The following is a 20,645-nucleotide window of genomic DNA, read 5'->3' on the forward strand; positions in this document are numbered from 1 at the left end:
GATGCTCTTTCATTCCCCTTTTTCAGCACTTAATGGATGAAGAACTATTTTTTAGCAGAATAAATAACAGAAAGAGGGCATTTAAAATGTCAGGTGTCATATTTCTTCTTGCTGATCACCTGTTATCTCTGACTGTTGTCAAACAAAAGATACCGAGGAAATTCATTACAAGAATCTCTTCCAGATGCAGCCGATTTATGGCCATGATGATTACTACAAAAATTCCATATGTTTGCATATCTTACCAGTATATAGTTCATGCCACTGTGGAGTATTCTTTTTCCACATTGCTTTACTGAGTTTCCCTGCAGAATCCATGTTGCTGTATTGGTGTGTGAGGCTGTCCCTTTGTCTTCCCTGATGTTAAAGAAAAAAAGAAAGGATAAAACAATCATAATACCTTTTGTTGAACACAGAACAAAGCACTGGAACTAGAGGTGCTTACGAATCAGTGACATTTTGGTGTGCAAAAAGAAACAAACGAATTGAACTGAAAAAACCCATTTACCATTTCCAGGATATATTTCAAGGGTGGGAATACAGAGTTAAATCTATTGTGGAATTGGAGAATATAAACTAAAAGAGGGAGTGCTGCCTCTCTACCTTTGTTGGCATTGCCTATATGGATACTGCTTTTCCCGTTTCAGTTTGTTTGGTTCCCTCCCCTATTTTCTCTCCATTTGAACACTCCCACATGTTTAAACTAGAGATTCTTCATACAGGGGAGCTACATGAGTTTTTCCATCAGGGAAGTTTCTAACCATTAATTTGCCCGCTAAAGGGCACTGTTCACTGCAGTAGAAAAGGAATTCTTTCTTGCTCTGGATAGGTTATGCTTAGGGCTGAGCTAAATACCTAAAAAGATGCACTTTAAGGGCTTACCTTCTTATTCAAAAATACTGTTTGCCCAATTAATATACATGAAATAATTTACCCTGGGTTTTTTTGGCAACTCTCTCCATGTTAGAACAATGAAAAATTAACAAAAGGCTGCACACGTGTGTCTGTAAGAGCGAGAAGGAAGGAGTCTTCCCTGCTCAGACAGGGAGATCTGCTCCCCGAGCTGTGTAAACAGCATTAAGAGTAGCACCATAAAATGCTTAAGGTCACAGGGGTGACAGCTTGGGGCATGCGGAGAACAGCTCTCTGGGCACCGGTGTGCAAGGAAGCAGGTTGTTAGGACATGAAGATAAACCTGCGGACTGCACACTGCCAGGTCACTGCTGTATCACTGCTGAACACGTCACCAGGGCGCATGCAGCTCAGTGAACCTCTATGCACTCAGACAATGGCTCCCGCTGCATTGTCTGCAGCTGCTGGGTTTGAACGTTACTCGCTTGTGTCACATGAATTAGTGAGCTCCGCACGCCCTGCCCTGCCTGCTCCCCGTCCACCCTCACGGTGGTCACTGACTTCATCTCCCACCACCCTGTCTGCCAGGCACTACCGCTTGTTTCTCATTGACCCGCAGATGGCTTCGGAGCCGGCGAGATCCCAGGAGACGCGGCACTGAGCGCCTCACACTGCAGCTGCGGCCTCGCATTGTGAATGTCACCTGCCGCCATCCCACCTCGCCCGCTGAACAAAGGCACGGTGCGTGCCCTGCCGTGCACCGAGGGCTCTTCCAGCCCCAAACCGGCCTCCTCCACCGCCACGGAGGGAGCACAAGGGGCTCGGGGGCAGCCATTGCTTCCCTCAGAGCGGGGCTGCTGGGCAGCGGGGGGGGATGAGGCGGCGGGCGGCTCTCAGGGAGGGCACAGCTCCCGTCAGAGGGGGGGTTGGGGGGAAGGCAATCCCCTCCTGCTCGCTTCCTTTCCACCCGGGTGACAGCGGCAGCCACACACGGGGGGGCTACGGCAGGAACCGAGCAAGGCCCAACCCGGCCATGGCCGGTACCGGCACCGACCGCTCCCGCTCCCCTCAGCCGCGGCAGCGCGGGAAGCGCAGCAGCCCCCGCCCCGCCCCTCCTGGCCCCGCCCCCTCCCGCAGAGCACGTGGCACCCTCGCCTGTGACGGTCACGTGATACGGGTTTCCCCCCCTCCCCTCCCGCGCCTGACCCGGTCTCCCGTCTGGTCAATAGCAGGCGGCGGAGGCGCATGCGCGGGAGGGCCGCAGCACACCCCCGCTCTGGGTGCCCCCCCGCTGCCCGTCTCCCTCCGCCCTACATAAGGCGGCGCGGCGGGGGCCCGGCTGCGCACGGTGCGCGGGCGGGCGCGGCGGCTCCGCGCGGCCTCCTCCTGCCTCAGGCACAGCCTCGCCGTCACCGCGGCCCGGCCGCGCCGCCGCCATGAGCTCGGGCACGCCGTACATCGGCAGTAAGATCAGCCTGATCTCCAAGGCGCAGATCCGCTATGAGGGCATCCTCTACACCATCGACACCGAGAACTCCACCGTGGCGCTGGCCAAGGGTGAGGCGGCTGCGGGGGGTGCTGAGAGGGGTGCGGGCAGGCCTAGGCTGGCTCCGCGCCGTGGCCCGCCGCTCGCTGAGGGGAAGCGGGCAGTCGTCCCCCCCCCCCCCCCCGCGCCTCGTCTGCCGTCTCCGTGCCCTGAACAATGAGCCCGGGCCGGGCGAGCGGCGGCCGGAGCCCGCCCGCCTTGAGAGGCTGCGGCGGGGCCCGGGGCTCATCCGCGCTTGCGGCCCGAGCTGGGGGGTGCTGGGGCCGGAGCCCGGCGCTTTCGGCGCTGCTGCCTTTCCGTGAGTCAGCATCTGCGGGGCCGAGCCCGGGCCGTGGCGGGGGCTTGCGGGGCCTCGCAGGGCCCGGGGTGCTGCGGGGTCCTTGGTTGTCACAGGCAGTTACCAACCCCCTGATGCAGAAGGGCTGCCAGCAATGCCGGCTTCTCCTGCTATTGTCAGCGCCAGGAAGGCGATGGTCTGTGCGGCTGCTCGCGGTTTAGTTCCCCTTCTCTCTCTGTACATGGATGCCCGGTGATGTGTCGGTGCTCGGCTCCAGCAGGGCCCCAGGCCAGCGCTGGGGAAGACAGAGTTGCTGTCGATGTGCCTTTGTTCCTTTCGGGATCGATAACTGGACTTTGCTCCGGTGGAGAGGCTGAGAGCTGGTGTGCAGAACGCTGTGGGCATCCGCACGTGGGTCTGGCTCTTCCTGCCCTGCAGGCTGCTCATCAAAGCTTTGCATCTTGTTTCCCTATGGAAATGGTGATCCTTATCTTCTGCTTAAATGGTATCATTTGGATTCAGTTGTCACCTGTGTTGAAAGCTGCTGTATTTACTCTTAGAAAAGCCTGCCCTATCTTGTTCAGTCTCTCAGATAAGATCTTATTTCTGCACAGCTTTTAAAGTCCAGCTTGGCCATTCCAGTTGATGCTCATCAGCTTTCTCCCTGTGTTTTACTTTTCCCTGCTCCGGGAAGTTCACACCTTCTTTGTTCTGTGTTGCCTTCAACAACCCATCAGGATTGTCCACAAACAAAACATCTTTTGTTTTGAAACATTATCTGTTGGCTGCTGACACTGACTTGCTTGATTCTCAGCTATCCTTAAGGCAGTCTGTGCCACAGTATTTCTGCAGTAGGATGGCATTTATGTGATGCAGGGCATTATTTGACACCTGTTAGTGTGTATTCTGCAGTTAAAAATGTGCGGTTTAACAAATTCCCTTATTTTTCCCCTTAAGGGCATAGCTGTACAAGCAGAGCTATTTTCTGTTAGTGTTCCACTCAAAGCAAGTGAGAGGTTGCCATTCCTCTGCTCTGTGTGCAAGGAGGTCTTCACCTTTACCCAGCAGCAAGTAGAAATGGTTTCTCATAGTTTCAGCTCTTGCTACTTCAGAGCTTCAGTGATGTATTTCAAAGGCAAATGTGCTTGAAGTGCTTTATGGTGTGAGAAAGTACATGCTCTGTGTAAGATTTCTGCTAGTTTTTGTATTGCTCTTAGTGTTCAGTTTTGAATAACTGGAATGCCAAAGCAGTAATAGTTACAAATGGTAGAGAATACAACGTTTTCCTCACTTAAAGTGCTGCTCTGAACTTCACAGGACAAACCCTGCTTTTCACTTTAGCTCAGAGGGGGTTTTAATTTTGATAAAAGTCTCCAAATTTAATGTCAGAATTAGGAACACAACAACAATGTTAACATTGGTGAAAGCAAAATTAACTCTGTGCTCTGTGGGGAGCAGTGGTTTAGTATGCTTGATCTCCGAAGCATTGGAAGAACCATGTGTTGCTAACATGCAGGTGAAGTTGTCCAGATAGCTAGTAAATCATTATTAAGCCTTAGTTGCAAGTGTTTAAGGCTCAGACAACTTCATTGTGTAATGTTAGTTCTGTTCACTTCCATCACCCAAGTCATATGAAGAAAAAATTAGGTTGAAAGAGACCTCAGGAACGAGTCTGGTTCAGCCTCTTACTAGAAGCAGGGATAACTTCAATTGAACTTGTATTTGGTTCCTGTTAAATCTCAACACATGCACAATGTCTTAAATACTGGCTAAGGAGATCCCATGTGCTTAATTAAGCACTGCAAGAAATGTGTGTCTTGTTAGATGCTGAACTTAAATTGCAAACAAAGGAGGTTTAAGCCCATTACTGTCCTGTTAGCAGAGAGCACCAGAAACTTCCTCCCCCTCCTGTAGAAGTCTGAAGAATCTAGGGCTTTTAAGGAATAACCACAAGCTCTGCTTTCTAGATAGCCAGTTGCCTTTGTTATGCTTCCTGAACCTTCAGAGGGGTCTCCTCAATAGAGCCCTACAGATGAATACAAACTGTATGATAAAACACGAGCTGCAGCTTGGTGTGGGATTGATTTCCTGCTCATCTGTAAACAATAGTTGCTGTAACCCTTCATGGGATGCAGCCCTTCAGACCCCCACGGGAACTTAAAGCTGTGCTTTGTGATGTACCAGAAACCATCAAACCCTTCAAATGCAGGGGCACGCATGCTCAATTCCTCCAGCCATCTGAAATGCCCTCGCTGTTGTTTTGACTACATGGACACAAGTTATCTACCTTTTTAGTTAGAAACCTTGGGATCAGTCAATTGAGAGGCTGCCTGGACAGCTTTTGGCTCTGCCAGTCATGTGTTTCTGTGTGGAAGCTGACAGGATGATCCTGGTGCTCAGAAGATGTGGTGCTTTCCAAACTAGCCATGGGATTGTGCAGTAGTCCCTGCATAGCTTTAGTAGTCTTGCCATGATCTATGTGCTGTAAGAATCTAATCTTCAGCAGTGGTATCAGTGGTATGGTTCATGTTTAAAAGGCCACAAGCATTGCTGTCAGTTTATAATCTGCTTTTGGTTGACTAGGTTACAGCTGTAATATGATCAAACAACAGCTGGAGATCTAAAATAACTTGGGGAGGTTCTGTACCCTAGGAACCAAAGGAAGACAGTCATTCAGAGGAAGTGACTGACAGCTTGTCCTTGTACCAGTTACAATTCTCTTCCAGTTGGGTATAAGCTGAGGTGCTAAACAGCATCAGCATGATAGGGCCAAATACATCTCCAATACAGAATTCCTCTGTTGGCAGAAAACATACATCAAACCAGAATGTGCTGGTGCTAATCTGAACTGGCAAAGCCTCATGAAGACAAAAAAAAACTAGATTGGTAACCTTGAGCTTCTGTAACTTGTGGTTGAAATTTCAAGCTTCCATACGTCTGTGTCTCATGTAACTGCTACCTGTTCTCCTGCACTGCCAATCCAGTGAGTCTGACCTCTCTTTAATGGTTCAGGTTAATTTGTGCCTCTGCCTGGTAGCTGCCACACAATTGCAGGTTTTCTCCCATTCTAATGTATAACATCACTGGTTAGTACCTGGTCAGGTGTTGTGATACCTGGGACTCAATGAAGCCCCTGTAGGCACTGAGGGTTTAGAGTTATCACGGAGCGTGCTTTGTGGCATGGGGAAGAGAGAATTTGAATATGAAATTCTTGTCATTGATCAGATTTACCTCTATCTGTATAATAAATATGTGAAACCAAAGATACAAACTTGAGCTTTAAAGCCCTCTTAAGATTTCCCCCTTCTGTTTCAGGGGCATCTCCCATTGTCTGTTGTAGTGGCAGTTGTCTTGGGCTGAATGCCTGCACGAGGCAGGTGCTGGGGAGGGAAGGGGAATGTGGCAGTGCAGCACTGTGGAGAAGCCCTTGGTTCTGGAGTAGGATACTTCACTCCAGTGGTCTCTGGTCTTTACCTTCAGAGCTTGGTGTAAACAGAAGTGTTTATACAGGCTGCTGAAGGAGTTGGTGTTTGAGGAAACTGATGGGTGTGAATGAGATTCAGGGTTCTGGAGGTAACCTTTTTGTTGTTGAAACTGGTAGATATTGCAAGATTACTTTTTAATTGCATAAATTTTTGCTTAAGCAATGCTGTGGTGGTGATAGTGGACTAATAGTGATCTTCTTACTGCTCAAGTGCGATCCTTCGGTACTGAAGACCGGCCCACAGACAGACCTGCTCCTCCCAGAGAAGAAATCTATGAATACATCATTTTTCGAGGCAGTGACATCAAAGACATCACTGTCTGTGAACCTCCAAAGGCTCAGCATACTCTGCCACAAGATCCTGCCATTGTGCAAGTAAGTTAGCCTGAAGTGGTGATAGAAAGCTGTGATAAAATATTGGTGCTGAAGGACTGGATTTTGGTGTAAACCGATAGAAAATGAAGGCCAGTAAGTGTCTCCAGGAATCTTCAGATTGTTTGAAGCCTCCTGAATTTCATTGTAATGTTTAAGATAGCAGCATTAAAGACTTCAGTCAACAAAAGCCAGAGCTAGCTGAGAATGCAGAAAAAATCTTAAAGAGGTAAACTAATGCTTCTCAATATTTACTTAAGCTTTAGCAATGCTGTGTATGAACTAGAAAATCGCTGCCAAAGCAAGTTGACTTCTGGACACTGTAAATGGAAATGTACTTTGTCTTGTTACAGTCTTCACTGGGCTCTGCCTCTACATCATCCTTTCAGCCACATGTGCCTTACAGCCCGTTTAGAGGTATGCCACCTTACAGCCAGCTTGCAGCCAGCTCTTTACTTAGCCAGCAGTATGCAGCTTCGTTAGGTTTAGGTAAGTAAAAACTTTACTTGCTACAATAAAGGTCTGATCCTTGTATGCAGCTACTGTGAAATGAAATAAAACTAACCCAGACTTCCTGCCAAGTGTTAGGCTGTAACCATCAGTGAATAAGTAGTTAACTTTGTGCAGTGCTCTTCCTGCATGGAGGCCTGTGTTTCACTTATACATGCATGTACACACACACAAGAAACAAACTAGATAGCTGAACTTTCCTTCTGGGAGTAATGTGGACACCTAACAGTTGAGGCCAGCTCATTCCTAACCTGCCATACATTGTGTATCCATCCCATGTAAAAAGAACTTGAATTTCCTAGAGAGGACTAAATAAGCCACTCTAATGCTGTTCTAGAGATTCTTGTATCTCTTTCCAAGTCCTTCGGGTGTTTCACTACCTGGTGTCTTATCCATGTATCTTTGCTTTCTCTTCTTCCCTCTATCTCTTTAGAGAAATTGGTAAGCCCTCCAGCATCAGCAGCTGCTTCCAGTCCTAGTTCTTCTCCGTCTCCACAACCTGTCTCAGAGCCTGACATGTCTTCAGAGCCCCATCAGCTCTCTTCCAAGGGTAACAGCAGTTTGAGGACTCCAAATATTTGGAAGAACTGCATGGCACTTGCAAACACTTTGTTCTCGTTAACCCCTCCTAAAATGATAGTACTTGTATGGGTAATGCTAGTGAAAGTAGTTTGTTCTCAGCTTTTTTTTGCCTTGCCTTATATGAAGTGTTCCTCCTGTCCCAGAAGTATCAATTAGACAGGAGAAAGCACAGGACAGTGGATTCTCTTGTGTAAGTGTGAGGAGGGGGCTGAGGTTCAGGGATGTTAACATGCTGCATCCTATTCAGGGACATATGTCACCTTAGGGATTGAGCGAAGAATTGGCCTTTGCTTGGAAGACAAACACTGTTGAAGTTGTGGATGGCCTTTCTGTTGGAGACCTAGGTTAATAGAAGGTTCAGGAGTATTGCTGTAGTTGAAATGTCAGGATCAGTTTCATGCATGATGGAGCATTGTACCTTATCAAGACTCCTGATTAGCAAAGCATGACTAACAGTAAGTGGTTTGAGTTGTGGTAAGGCTGAGATGACAGACCTGGGGCCTTGCTTCTATGTGTTAAAACCTAAAGGAGGCTGATTAGAGATACTAAACTGACCATCTTCTCAAAGCAGTGAGCCCAGGTGCAGCCCGCATTTAAACATGGTAATAATGAGTTTCTTCTGTTTTTTAACTCGAGCATGTATGCTTGTGTTGGCATGGATCAGTTTTTGCTTACTCACTGGTTTTGCCCATCTCTCTGTATCTACTCTCTAAGTATTCTGGCAAAGCTTTGACACTTTATGTTAAACTTGCACAGCAGCTTTGTCCTATTGAATAATCCTTAGGATATGTCTGTCTTCCTTGCAAGTTTTCCAGATGTACAGTGTCTGGGAACCTGCCCGATGTTAACTCCTGGGTATATCCCATGTGGACTTGAGTAACCCAGCAGTGTCAGTGGCTTGGTTTGTGTGTACCCTTCAGCTTTTCACTTTCCTTGCTCTAAGTATAATTCAGAGTTTGCTTCCAAACAGCTCTTATGCATAACTACATAACTCTGTAGTACTCCAGAACTTCTGATTAAACCTAGACTGCAGTGTTTCTTCTGAGTCCTGAAGACTGTCACTTTCTAATGTAACTGGTATAAGGTATCCCAAACCATGAAAAGTATTGGCATGTTTTGTAGTGTGAATAAATAAGCCTGGATGGAAGAGCAACAGAAGTCTTGGTAACACTTTGGCCTTGACCAAGAAGGAATTTAAAAGGGTAACTTTGAGATCCTGGTCTGGTTTCAGGTTTTCTTTGTCTGAAAGTTAACAATAAGCAATGAAGTTGAAAGACTTCTAAAACCAGCTTCCAAAATGAGATACAGTTGAGGTGGTTGTGCTTTTGCTGCCAAACTTTCCTGACAAAGCAGGGCAGTTCCAAAATGATGCATTTTTTTGCTTCAGATTTAAAGTATTGTGTAAAGTAAAATCCTACATAACCAAAGGTACACCTAGAAATGAGGTTTTGGTATAAATTGTCAAAGAGACTGACCTGGCTTGCTTATCTAATGTGTGTTTATCTTTTCTGAAGAAATAAATGGGTAGATTTCCTAATTTTAAAGCTCTGGATTGGAGAGCTATGATGACTTGTAGTGCCTTCCCTAGTGTATATGCCACTTAAACATAGCATGTAACGATGAACACTTGAGGCTTTGAGTAAGTCGTAACAAAACAGCTTCCCCATAGCAGTGGGTAGGGTTTGAGTAATGTTGGCACATGCTGAGAGGCACTGGGTCACTGGGATCTTTTCCAGGTGCTGGCTTTCCTTCTGTTCACCCTGTCCGCAAGAGCCCCATGGTGGAACAGGCTGTTCAGACCGGGCCGGTGGACAACATGAATTCACAAAAGCCACCCCCAGTGAAAGTCGCTCCTGGGGTTCAGCGCAATGGGCGGCAGGTTCCCCAGGGCAACAGTAAGGCAAATGGTACGTACACATCACTGCTTCCTTGATGTCCTGTTCTGAAACAGCCTCCAAAGCTGCAGGACTGAACAGGTTGGGGTTTCATTGTTTGCTCCTTCATTGAGTTTGTCCTTCTTGTTCAGTAGATACAGTTCAGGCAGCACCTGTGCAAACTCAAGGACAGGTGAATGATGAGAACAGAAGACCTCAAAGGAGAAGATCGGGTAGGTTAACCTGGCACTGAACAGGTGTGTTGGTCTGTAAAGGCAAGTATTGTGAGCTTCAGTCAAGGGTTATTGGACAGAAGATGGAGAGCAAAGCTTAATGGGACTTTGGGCATCCAGAGATGCTTCCCTACCAAAATTGGTTCTGGAGCCACAGTGGTTCAGAACATTCCAGGGACAGAATTCCTTAGGAATTTGAAAGTATGTTATAAAAGCTGGTACCATGAGTTGGCAGCAGCAGTTGGATTCCTGCTGGATCCTGAAGGATTGTTACTGGGAAGGGGCAGCTTGCTGAGAATTCATAGAGCTGTTGGAAGTGAGAGGAACTGTATAGCCCTTGATTCCATCAGGGCTGTGGGTCAAAAGACAGTGGAGTTGAGTTCAAACAGCTATTTCTGCCCAAGCAATTTGAGGAGGGGGAAAAAGGGGTGGGGATGAGGAGGAAATATGAGGAGGAAAGGCGGAAAACAAAGCTTCAGGCTGAGGTCTTTAAATTACTTTGCCTGAGGGCAGCCCTGTAGAAAGGAGTTGATGGGCCCAGCTGGAAACCAGCAACAAGAGAGAGTCCAGGCTCCCTTTGTGGGTGGATTTTCCAAAACCAGTGACCTGCATCTCTTGCCATTATGACAGGTTTGTAGAGTACTTACAGTGCCCTGCTTGCAGATGAGTAGCAGGCAGGAAGGGCAGTTTTCCCTGCTTCCCTCATTGCTCCATGGTAATAGTACCTGTTCTTATTTCCCCTCCTCACACTGGAAGGAGAGTTGGGTATATTCTGTTTTACCATTAAGATGAACATCCAGGAATGCTTTTCAGCCAGTTAAAGTGTTGCTGTAATGTGTCTCCTACAGCCAAGTTGAGAAGTTACTTTCAAAGAGGTGTGGCCTAACCACAGGACTGGAAGCCAGAACCTCCTGAGTTCTAACCCAGGTTTCCTCTGGTCTTGAGCAAGTCATTTAACCTCCCTGTGCGTTACCCAGTGTTTAAACTCTCCTGCTTTCAGGAAACAGGAGAACCAGAAACCGTTCTAGAGGCCAAAACAGACCAACTACTGTGAAGGAAAATACAATTAAGTTTGAAGGTGACTTTGACTTTGAAAGTGCAAATGCACAATTCAACCGAGAGGAACTTGATAAAGAATTCAAGAAGAAACTGAACTTTAAAGGTTTGTGACTTCATTAAATATGAATTGCTGAGCTAGTAGTAAGCACTACCTAGAGAAACTCGTGCTGAGAAACTGCATGATTACATCTGAAATCTTGTTTGAGGGAGCAAGAGAACAGATGGCTCTTCAGTATGCACCAAGGAAGTGTAATACACTTTATTATCTTCAGATGACAAAGCAGAGACGGGGGAAGAAAAAGGGGACCCTGGAGTGGCAACTCAAAACAATGATGGCAGTGCAGAGGAGGACCTTCTGGGGCCCAACTGCTACTATGATAAATCCAAGTCTTTCTTTGACAACATTTCCTCAGAGCTGAAGTCTAGGTGAGTGTTCTCTAAAAGGCTGCTGGGTTTTAAAGCAATTTCAGGCATAAAATTCTAGGCAGAATGTGTGTCACTTGGTTTAACTCTTTGAAAAGTGTAGAATGCAAGGAAATGAGCAAAAAGGTTTTCAGAAGGGAGTACTGCTGTACAGTTGGTGGCTCACAAGTGGTGGTAACCAAGCTTCATGCAGTGGGATCAGGCAAAAAAGCAAGGGTTTGCACTGATACCCTTGCCTTAACTGTGATACAGGAATTTCCAGTTCTGTTTCCCAGTACTGGCTTTGAACCTGTTGACTTTTAAATGAATTTCTTATCTCAGTTGTGGGAGGAGGCATCAGGGTCAGGCTGTGCTAGAGGTGGAGCAGCCTGCAGACTGGAGCTGAGCCCAGAGCTGGGACAGAGCGGAGGCCAGCTCTGTCTGTGGAGGTGCATTAAGTTAAATGTTGGGGATATTAAATGAAAGCTTCATCTTTGGCTGCTGATGTTATCACCTGCCTAGAGAAGTCAGGCATCCCCAGGGTGTCAGGATGTGGAATTCCCTTGGTAAGGCTTGTGCTTCCCTTTAGCAAAGCTTTCTTCTAAAGTGCTGAGGAAGAAACACAGCAGTGCTGTGGGGCTGCCTTGGTAGCAGTCACCAAACTGCTTGTAGGATCATGTTCAACCCTTTCTCAGGCCCAGATTTAGTTTTCCAGTATGAAAGTGGCTTACAAAACCAATAGCTGCCGGTTTCAAATCCACGCTTTGCAGAGGAATTGTATTGGTGATTTTGGGTCTTGTTGCCATTCAGTTGAACAAACCCGGGGTGGGAGAGGCTTCGGGCTGAGCGAGCTGTGGCTGATGCTGTCAGTGTCAGACCTGAGCGTGGTGTGGTTCAGTTCCAGGCGCACCACGTGGGCTGAGGAGAGGAAGCTCAACACGGAGACGTTCGGAGTGTCCGGCCGGTTCCTCCGTGGCCGCAGCTTTCGCGGTGGCTTTCGAGGTGGAAGGGGCAGCGGCGCAGCGAGGCGGAACCAACCCACCCACAGAGCTGGTACCGGCCGAGTGTAACTCGAGGCAAGTTCTTTACTGCGATTAAAACTGAGCCAGGTTTGTCTCTTGTTCCTTGTTTGAGCTCTCTGTGCAACCTCTTTTGCTCTCCAGCCTCACAGATATACCAAGCGTTGTTCCTTATTGTATCTGATTGATTCTTCTAAGTGGTAGAAGGCAGTAGGAGTGGTTTCAGTGTGGTGTTTAACATGCTGAATGTGCTGTTTGTTCCTTTTGGTCTGGGGAAGCAAGAGCTGCTTTGTTGGCACAGAGGCTTTGTAGCCAAGCATTTCAGTTGAAACACAGGAGTGAACTTTGCTGTCTCCTGGGAGCAGATCCCCATGGCATCAAATCTAATCCTACTCTTCTTCCTGAATAGGTTCTAACATCTCCCCTGAGAGGATGAAAGTGTATATAGAAATAAACCACCCAACTGCTGCACTAATGTGGGAAAATGGTTCATATTGTTTGCTGTCTCAGCTCAAGTGACAGAACTTCATGTACTACTGCTTATATTCTGGACTTATTTTGGACCAGCAACTGTCAGCTGGAATATTCTTTGGAAGAGGGAATGTGTTCAGGGGTACCTTCTTCAGGGTGTCTTTTTTTGTGTATTATTTTTTTAAGTGCAGATTAATTTTCATGGTTCTTCTTTCTGGGTCTCTCAAAGGCTGCTGTAGTCGAAGCTGAAAGTCAGACTCCTTTTCTGAACCCTGAAGAAGAGAAATCATGCTATTTTAACATGGAACCAAAGCTCACTTGAAATAAACCAGCTCTAATTTTTTTGTTCTGAGTAACCAAATGGATTTTGGTGCTGCTGGTCTCGCTGGTTTCAGCAGTAGGTGTGAAGCAGCACTTGTATCTGGCAGGATGGATTCGTGGTGCTGAGGAGTTGTGTATATTGTCACTTGGGAATACTGGATTGTTGATCATGTAGTAGTGTAAAAGACTGTACAACTGTTTGGCTGGTACTAGTGTGGAGGTACTGCAGGTTTACACAGAGCCGTGGCTCTCCCTTGAGCTCAAGGGCACTGTGTGTTCCTCAAACTTGGAGCTCCTTGCAGGGTCGGGGCAGTGCAGGGAGCAATGTGTTGTGTCCTGGTGGGACTCATCTCTCCTGCGCTCAGCACAAGGAGGTTTTGGCAGTGTCTGACTGTCTGGGATGGAATCTGCAGCTCTGACTTCCTTGCCTCAGTTTGTACCTTGCTCCTGGGTAGTACCAAATGCAAACAGTTCTCTGTACACTCGTAGGCTGTGGTGGAACACTATGGAATGTCTTCATTAAACTGGGGATGGGAGTTCATCTCCTGAAGCTTAACCGATGGGCATGTTTAAGTTGTTTCCTCTGTACCCCCCATACTGTAAATAGTTTAGTTGGGTTTTTTTCTCTTTTGTTTTTAACATGCTGTATGTGGGGAGGGGGCTGGGAGGGGGGAGCCTTTGTTTGCATGAATTAGTGGGTTAAATTGCTGTAGGCATGCGTCCTTTTTCAGTTGGTAGGGAATTCTGTTGGAAAAGCACCTTGACGACTGAACCCCTTACAGAGCTAGAGTTTTAGTTATGCGCTGACCTAGGTTACTGTCAAAGCTTGGATTTATTTTTGTAGGACTTTATTGCTAAGACTTAGACCATAGCAGTGGGGCTGCTCTTTGGAGTAATGTAAATTGTAATTATAATAAACATGTAAATGTTTCATGTTTCCCTCCCACTTTGTTCTGTATGGAGCTGGGTAACACTGATCTGTACAGCTCCTTGGGGTGCTGTCCTTGCAGGGCTTAACCCAAGCTGGAGATCGTGGTGCTGCAGAGCACTGTGCACCCTTACACAGTACTTGAAAAGGGCTTAAAACCCCAAATCAGGCACTGACCCCTGGTCTGTGTTACCCTCTGTTCTACCCTCCTATTGAGTACCCACCAGCAGGGTTGTGTTGTCCACACATTGCCCTGGTCCTAGTGGGGCTTGGCTGGGGCTTGGTTTGGGTGGCAGTGCTACTGGTCAGTGGCCACAGATGGGTTCAGTGTCTGGGCTTGCACCAGCCCAACAGGGCTATACCAGGCAGCTGACCCGGAAGCCTCCCATTTCTCAGCTGGTGCAACAGCCAATGTGATGAGAAGCATAAGGATGGGATGTCCTGTCACTAAGTGACTTGTCCAAGGTGGCTTTGGCAAAATGAGAAGTTGCTGTTAGCTTCTCTGTACTAAGGCCTCTTGTTTGTTTTCAAGGCAGTTGTTCACCTTGTTTCTACAGCAAATCCTCAGCTCCAATACAGGAACCAGAGTTGCTGTTTCTGATGCTGTGGAAGCTGCTGCACTGTGGCTGTGTCCAAGCTGAGCTTTACCTAGGTCACTGGTGCATGGGAACAGTGAGGGGACTTGTGGCTGTAGCTCAGCTCACTGACTGGGAGCCCTTCACAAGGAATGAGCCTTTTTCTGCTAGGCCTGTTCCTGCTGGCCCCAGGGCTCTGCTGCATTTACAGCTTAACAGCATTGTCATGTTTAGCTGTGGGATGCCACCAGTCTGTTACTCCCCAGTAGTCAATCCCATCAGCAACTCCTCATTGGGAACCAGAGAAGTCACACAGCCACTACAAGCCAATACCAGATCCTGTACCACACTGTGCAAAGGGGCCTGTGCAGCCAGTTCATACTGCACCCCCTCTACCCACCTGTGCTGCCCTCCAGAGGGAAACCACCACCCCCTGGCATGGGGCTTGGGGCCAGAGCCTCGCTCTCTACATCTGAAGATGCATTAGGGGAAAAAAAGGCACAATTCCACACAGCTTCTGTTCTGCTGCTGCTTTAACCCAGCCCTTGAGCCAGCCACTGATAACTGAGAGGGTGCAGGGAACAACCATTAACAGAATTAAGTGACCCAGGAAAACTGCAGCCAAAGCCTTTTTCCTTTAATGGGTCACTGGTGCTGGTCTGCAGCCACCAACCACTCCCAGGGAAGGAAAACCCGAGGAATGGACAATTCCAAACTAAGAGCTTTAAAAAAAACACCCGGTAGGTTTATTGTAGGTCTCCCAAGGGGCAGAGTATGGACAAGTGGAATGCCTACACCAATGGTCTATACAGAATAACCCATTGCTTCAGTGAAAAAGCAGCAGCTGAGCCATTGACCTTCATCCATCATGTTGTTTTCTTCTGCTTTTTCTTCTCATTTTCTTCCTTTTCTTTTTCAATTTCAGCAACATACTTCTCTATCTCCTCAGGGTTCAGGATCTAGGACAGGAACACAGGAGACCCTCAGGATCCTAGCACAGCTCAGGGCTCTTTGTTTCAGCAACTCTAGCTCTCACACAGAACAAGTTAGCTGGGATTCATCCAGATACAGGTACCTTGTGCAGACACAACATTCCTTAGCCACCAAGGACAGACACAAGCTCTGCCCAGGACAGGATGCGAGGTGAGGGGGTGGAGGTTAACGCAGCTCAACAAGAACAGTGGGGAGGGAGAAGAGCAAAACAAGGGCCTCACTCACCTTCAGTGGCTGCTCCCGCCTCATGACTGCCAGCTCGATGTTCTTTCCTCCCGACTGCACCACCTTAGAGAGTGGGTCAGTGTTAGAGTTAGTGAATGGACACGCTCCCAACAACCCCCTTCCGGGTCAGAATAGCTACAGAGGGGGAGTATTCCCCTCACTGGCTCTATATTCTCTGCTCCAGCAGCAGTGCAGCTCTACAAAAGTAAGGGTCTTCCTTCTGGGAGCAGGCAGGAGCCCCCACTGCCACCATCAACCTCCTGCTACTTGCTGTTGTTTCAATCCACAAGTAAAATGCTCTGCCTGTGGTGCAGCACCTGCGTGGTGCATTTGGTTGAATGCCCAGAACTGAAGCCTGGTTTCCTCCCCAGAAAACTGCCAGTAAATTCCATGTAAACTACGGAAACTGTTACTCAAATACTCTGAACCTGGAATTTAATTCCACAAGGAACAGCTTCACAGATCCTGCTATGGTTCTCTGCTGTGACATGCACAGAGATTTTCCTGTATTCCCACTGAAGAAGTCAGTGCAGCCATACAGGGAGAAGTCAGTGAAGGGATGTGAAAGGGACACACCTCAAGAAGCGCCTTGATGACAAGCTTGATGGTGAGATCATCTGTTTCAATGGCTTCATCAGTGTAGTTTTTCTCCAGGAATTCACGCACGGATTTGGCTCCTCTGCCAATGGCATTGGCCTGGAAACATTGAGGGAGGGAAAGACAATGGAAGTTCATGGAAAGCCTCACTGACAGAGTAGAGCAAGCAGTAAGAGTTGTACAGTTACATAGTCTCAAGCCATTCTGTGATCCCCATCTATTCTTCAGGAGACTGAATGTGTAAGTTCCCACGTCACACACAAACACACTTGTGGTGGGTTTGGGGTTTTTCTGTTGCAAACAGGACAAGAGGTCCCCATAAAGCTCACCTGCAGCTGCCATTCAAAGCCAATCTGATCATTAAGGATCACTCCAGCTGTGAGCCACCCCCATCTGATCAGTGATATCTCCTTCCTACATCAGTCCCTCTTTAAAGGGGACATTAGCTCACAAATACTCCACCCCATCTCCCCAAGAAGCAGAACCAACTCACCTTCCAAGCATGGTATGTGCCAGAGGGATCGGTCTGGTACAGCCGTGGGGTCCCATCAAAGTCAAAGCCCACGATAAGAGCAGAGATGCCAAAGGGTCTGCGCCCGTTGCTCTGTGTGTATCTCTGAGCAAAGAGAAGAGACTTACTTCAGAAGCAGTTCTAAAACCATTGTGAGAGTGGAAGCAGACACTGGAGATGAACCAGAAAAAACACTAGAAGTATTTTTAGCAGGCTCTTACCAATCTACCTGCTAAAATTAAAATCCCAGACTGGTTTGGGTTGAAGGGACCTTAATGTTCATCCAGTTCTGGCCCCCTGCCACAGGTAGGGACTTCTATTGGAGCAGGTTGCTCCAAGCCCCTGTGTCCAACCTGGCCTTGAACACTGCCAGGGATGGGGCAGCCACAGCTTCTCTGGGCACCCTGTGCCAGCGCCTCAGCACCCTCATAGGGAACAGCTTCTGCCTAAGAGCTCAGCTCAGTCTCCCCTCGGGCAGGTTAAAGCCATTCCCCTGGGCCTGTCCCTACAGGCCCTTGTAAAATCCCTCTCCAGATTTCTTGAGAAGCTCCCCTGGCTGCTGGGTGTTGCTGAGGGGCAGACAGAGCAGTTTAATACACACTAAACACACAATTTATCACAGAGCACAGTTGGGCAGGTTTTGATGCTGTAATGAATTTGAATTAACATTAACCATAAACCATACTCAGTACTGCACTGATTTGCTCCCCTCATCCCTCCCTGCAGTGGCTTAGTAGGAGGAAAAATGAACAGGAGCCATGAAAACATTCTGACAATAACACAGCTCCGTTGTTATGAGGGCGAGATAGAGCTGTGGATCAGCAGAGCCCTCTTGATGATATCACAAGTCATTGTAAGAACTCACAAGTGCTAATTAGCTTCTTCATCTTGGAAGAGAACCCAGTCAGTCATCACTCCTCCTGTTCTATTACTACACCCCTACTTCCAATAAACATGTTTTGTTGTGCTGATTTTGACCAGCTGAGTACAACAAGGCAGGGACATACTTAAGTTTGGAGCTCTGTTCATCAGGATGTATCTTGAAGCATCCCAGTGGGGTCCAACGTACCTGTTTCAGACTGGCAATGTAGCGTGTGATGTACTCCACGGTGACGGGATCCTCCACTGTCAGCCTGTGGCTCTGACACTCCACCCGAGCTCTATTTATAACTATTCTGGCATCAGCTGTCAGCCCTGAAACGACAGAGCATTCTCAGACTCATCCTGCACAAACACAACTCGTGTTGCCTCAAAAGGCTCTCGAGGTCAGTGTGACAGCAATGGAAAAAGCAAATGAGATCACACTTCCTCAGGTTTGCTGCAGTTGTAAGGCAACAGACAGAGCCCAATGCACCAAAACAAGCAGAGGGGTGGGTTCACAGCTTTCGTATTTGTGAGTTTTATGGAACACACACAATTCTGAGCCAGGTGATGGCAATGCTACTGACAGAGCAACAGCACTAGGCAAAGCAAGCTCAGTTCTCACACACACACTGGCTTTATTTCTTATGCAGCACCCCAGCTAAAAGCAGTGTGCACAGCAAAGCATGCCTGGTTGAACTTTAACATGTATTTCCCCTCATTAGATCACTATCTCTCTATATATTCATCCATACAGTAGACTACTCTTATTTTACAAAGAATAAGCAACAGTGGAACCGTATTCCCTCCCACAGTTCTCAGCCACTTATGGTAAGTGTTCCAAACCCCCTGAGGGGAGCATGTACCTGCAAAAGCCATGCAGACATTGTCATCAAGAGCACAGATCTTCCGCACAGTCCTTTCATCCTGCAGTTTTGCCACAGACTTCTTTTCCACACCAAGAACAACAATATCCTTCCCTCTTACTCCAACCTTCAATGAATTAAAAGGAGTTAAGCTATTAAGGCCCCAAAACTCGGTGAGCATTGACATTAGTAGGAAAACCCAGAACACACAAAACTCACTCTGTAAATGTTATTTCAGCTTGAAACCAGTATTTTATTTCCTATTGCCACAACCTGGGGAAAGGGCTGATGTTACAAAACCTGCAGTGGATTCCAGGGTGCAGTTTTACAATCAGTTACTACCATTTAAATGAGTGTGGCTCTCAGAAATACAATCCCACTCCTGTCACCAACCCCACCTTCCCAAGAGCAGCCTGGGTGTTTGTGCAGCCACAGAAGTAGGATCAACAAAACTACTGCTACAACTGTTCCATTGGTACTGCTCAAGGCAGACCCCACAACACTGAAGGTCAGAGCAAGTAAAACCTGATGAGCAGCCTGCCAGAAGTTTGCTGCCTTCATGGCAGCATGTGGATGCTCCATCCCTGGCAGTGTTCAAGGCCAGGTTGAACACAGTCTTGCGTGCCATGGTTTAGTGTGAGGTGTCCCTGCCCATGGCAGAGGGGTTGGAACTGGATGATCTTAAGGTCCTTTCCAACCCTGACTGTTCCTTGATTCTATGTCCTATTCCATACTTTGAATATACCTTTTCCAGCATCTGGGACAAAAGAAACCCTTGGTCTTTCTCACTCATTCCCACTGGTTCTCTAAGGGGTGATGGGAATTTTTCCTTATGGGATGGCTGTCAGTGTGTTACAGACATTTCCAACCAGCTACTCAACAAGAGAGACAGAGGTTGATTATAGCTGAAGTCTGCTCCACTTTTACAGTGTTTTTCATTTCTGTGAGATAAAGAAGGCCGCCTCTTTAGCACTAAATGTCATTAGATTTATTCCACCCCATAGACAGTATATTTTCTTCTGGGTATTTTGTTATTTGGAAATGAATACTTCTTTTTTTCTCCCCAAATGATTAAAAAAAACCCTAATTGAGCAAAACCTCGGGACAGGTGAAAGCTGGGAGCCATAAAGTTACTTGTGTGTGCTTTTACTGACACGTTTCCCAGTCCACTGGTGACCCGCATGTGCGCAAGCACAGAGCAACAGACCAGGACCAGCGCCGTCCTGGGCTCCGCAGCAGCTTCCTCCCCTCGGAGGCCGCTGGCCCACCGCGGCCTTGCCGGGGGGACAGGGCAGGGCTGTCAGGATGCGGTGCCTGCCTCAGGCCTCACGTTTCGTGCTTAGTGCACAAAACTTCCGACTTTTCCCCCCAAAACCCACAGCCTGAGCCGGACCCTGACAGAATCACGGCCCCCACTGAGGAAACCGGCGCTGTTTAAAGCAGCTCCAACCCCAGGATTCAGCCCGAACGCCTCAGGGCATCTCCTGTGCGGCCTCACCCCCAGCAGCCCGCTCGGTGACGGGCGAGGCGCAGGCCCCGCTGCGGCCCTTCCCTCAGCGATCGGCCCGGGGCAGCCGCCGCTCTCACTCACCGCCGTGGAGCCCTTCTTGACCGCCTCCTGCGCGTACTCCACCTGGAAGAGGTGCCCGTCCGGGGAGAAGACGGTGATAGCTCGATCATAGCTCATGGCTGCGGCCCGTGCGTCCCGCGGGGCCGGAACCTGCCGCTCCCTCAAAACCGCACACTCATCCCCCGCCCCGCCCGCCGCTTCCTGCGCACGCTGCGAGAGGCGGGGCCTCGCCTGCGCTCCTGGCGTACGCAGCGCAGCGCTACGCATCCAGCGTAGGCGGCCGCCTCGCTTCGCTCCATCGCCGCGCTGGCGCACTTGGCGTACAGGGCGGCCGTCCTACGCAGTTGGCGCAGGCGGCGGCTGCCGGCGGAGGCAGGGAGCCGCCGCTCGCCTGCGACAGGAAGCCCGGCAGCAGGGACGCACCATGTGCGGCCGGCGGGGAGGCGGCGGCGCGGCGGCGGCGGCCTCTTCCCGTCCCTTCCCCAAATCCCCACCGGTGCTCCCCCGGCCCGAGCCG

General features: G+C 48.5%; 2 protein-coding genes across 8 annotated transcripts; one reads left to right on the forward strand and one right to left on the reverse strand.

The window, feature by feature from the left end:
* Positions 1-2,208: 2,208 nt before the first annotated feature.
* Positions 2,209-13,935, forward strand: LSM14B (LSM family member 14B). 7 transcript variants are annotated; one of them, XM_034066847.1, is made up of 10 exons: positions 2,209-2,409; positions 6,371-6,534; positions 6,885-7,020; positions 7,475-7,591; positions 9,360-9,530; positions 9,650-9,730; positions 10,731-10,892; positions 11,062-11,215; positions 12,090-12,300; positions 12,620-13,935. In XM_034066847.1, the coding sequence occupies exons 1-9, from the start codon at positions 2,289-2,291 to the stop codon at positions 12,259-12,261; spliced, it is 1,278 nt and encodes a 425-aa protein (XP_033922738.1). In that variant the 5' UTR covers positions 2,209-2,288; the 3' UTR covers positions 12,262-12,300; positions 12,620-13,935. The 7 variants fall into 7 exon arrangements, with proteins under 7 accessions (XP_033922738.1, XP_033922740.1, XP_033922739.1 ...); XM_034066849.1 differs by having other exon boundaries at positions 12,911-13,935; XM_034066848.1 differs by having other exon boundaries at positions 12,090-12,267.
* Positions 13,936-15,228: 1,293 nt separating this feature from the next.
* Positions 15,229-20,318, reverse strand: PSMA7 (proteasome 20S subunit alpha 7). Its single transcript, XM_005146773.4, has 7 exons — positions 20,150-20,318; positions 18,559-18,685; positions 17,901-18,025; positions 16,814-16,936; positions 16,300-16,419; positions 15,724-15,786; positions 15,229-15,464 (listed from the first exon to the last, which is right to left on the reverse strand). The coding sequence occupies exons 1-7, from the start codon at positions 20,243-20,245 to the stop codon at positions 15,372-15,374; spliced, it is 747 nt and encodes a 248-aa protein (XP_005146830.1). The 5' UTR covers positions 20,246-20,318; the 3' UTR covers positions 15,229-15,371.
* Between the last annotated feature and the right edge of the window lie 327 nt (positions 20,319-20,645).

The sequence above is a fragment of the Melopsittacus undulatus genome, chromosome 10 (genome assembly GCF_012275295.1).
Source record: "Melopsittacus undulatus isolate bMelUnd1 chromosome 10, bMelUnd1.mat.Z, whole genome shotgun sequence".
In the NCBI taxonomy this organism is placed as follows: domain Eukaryota; kingdom Metazoa; phylum Chordata; class Aves; order Psittaciformes; family Psittaculidae; genus Melopsittacus; species Melopsittacus undulatus.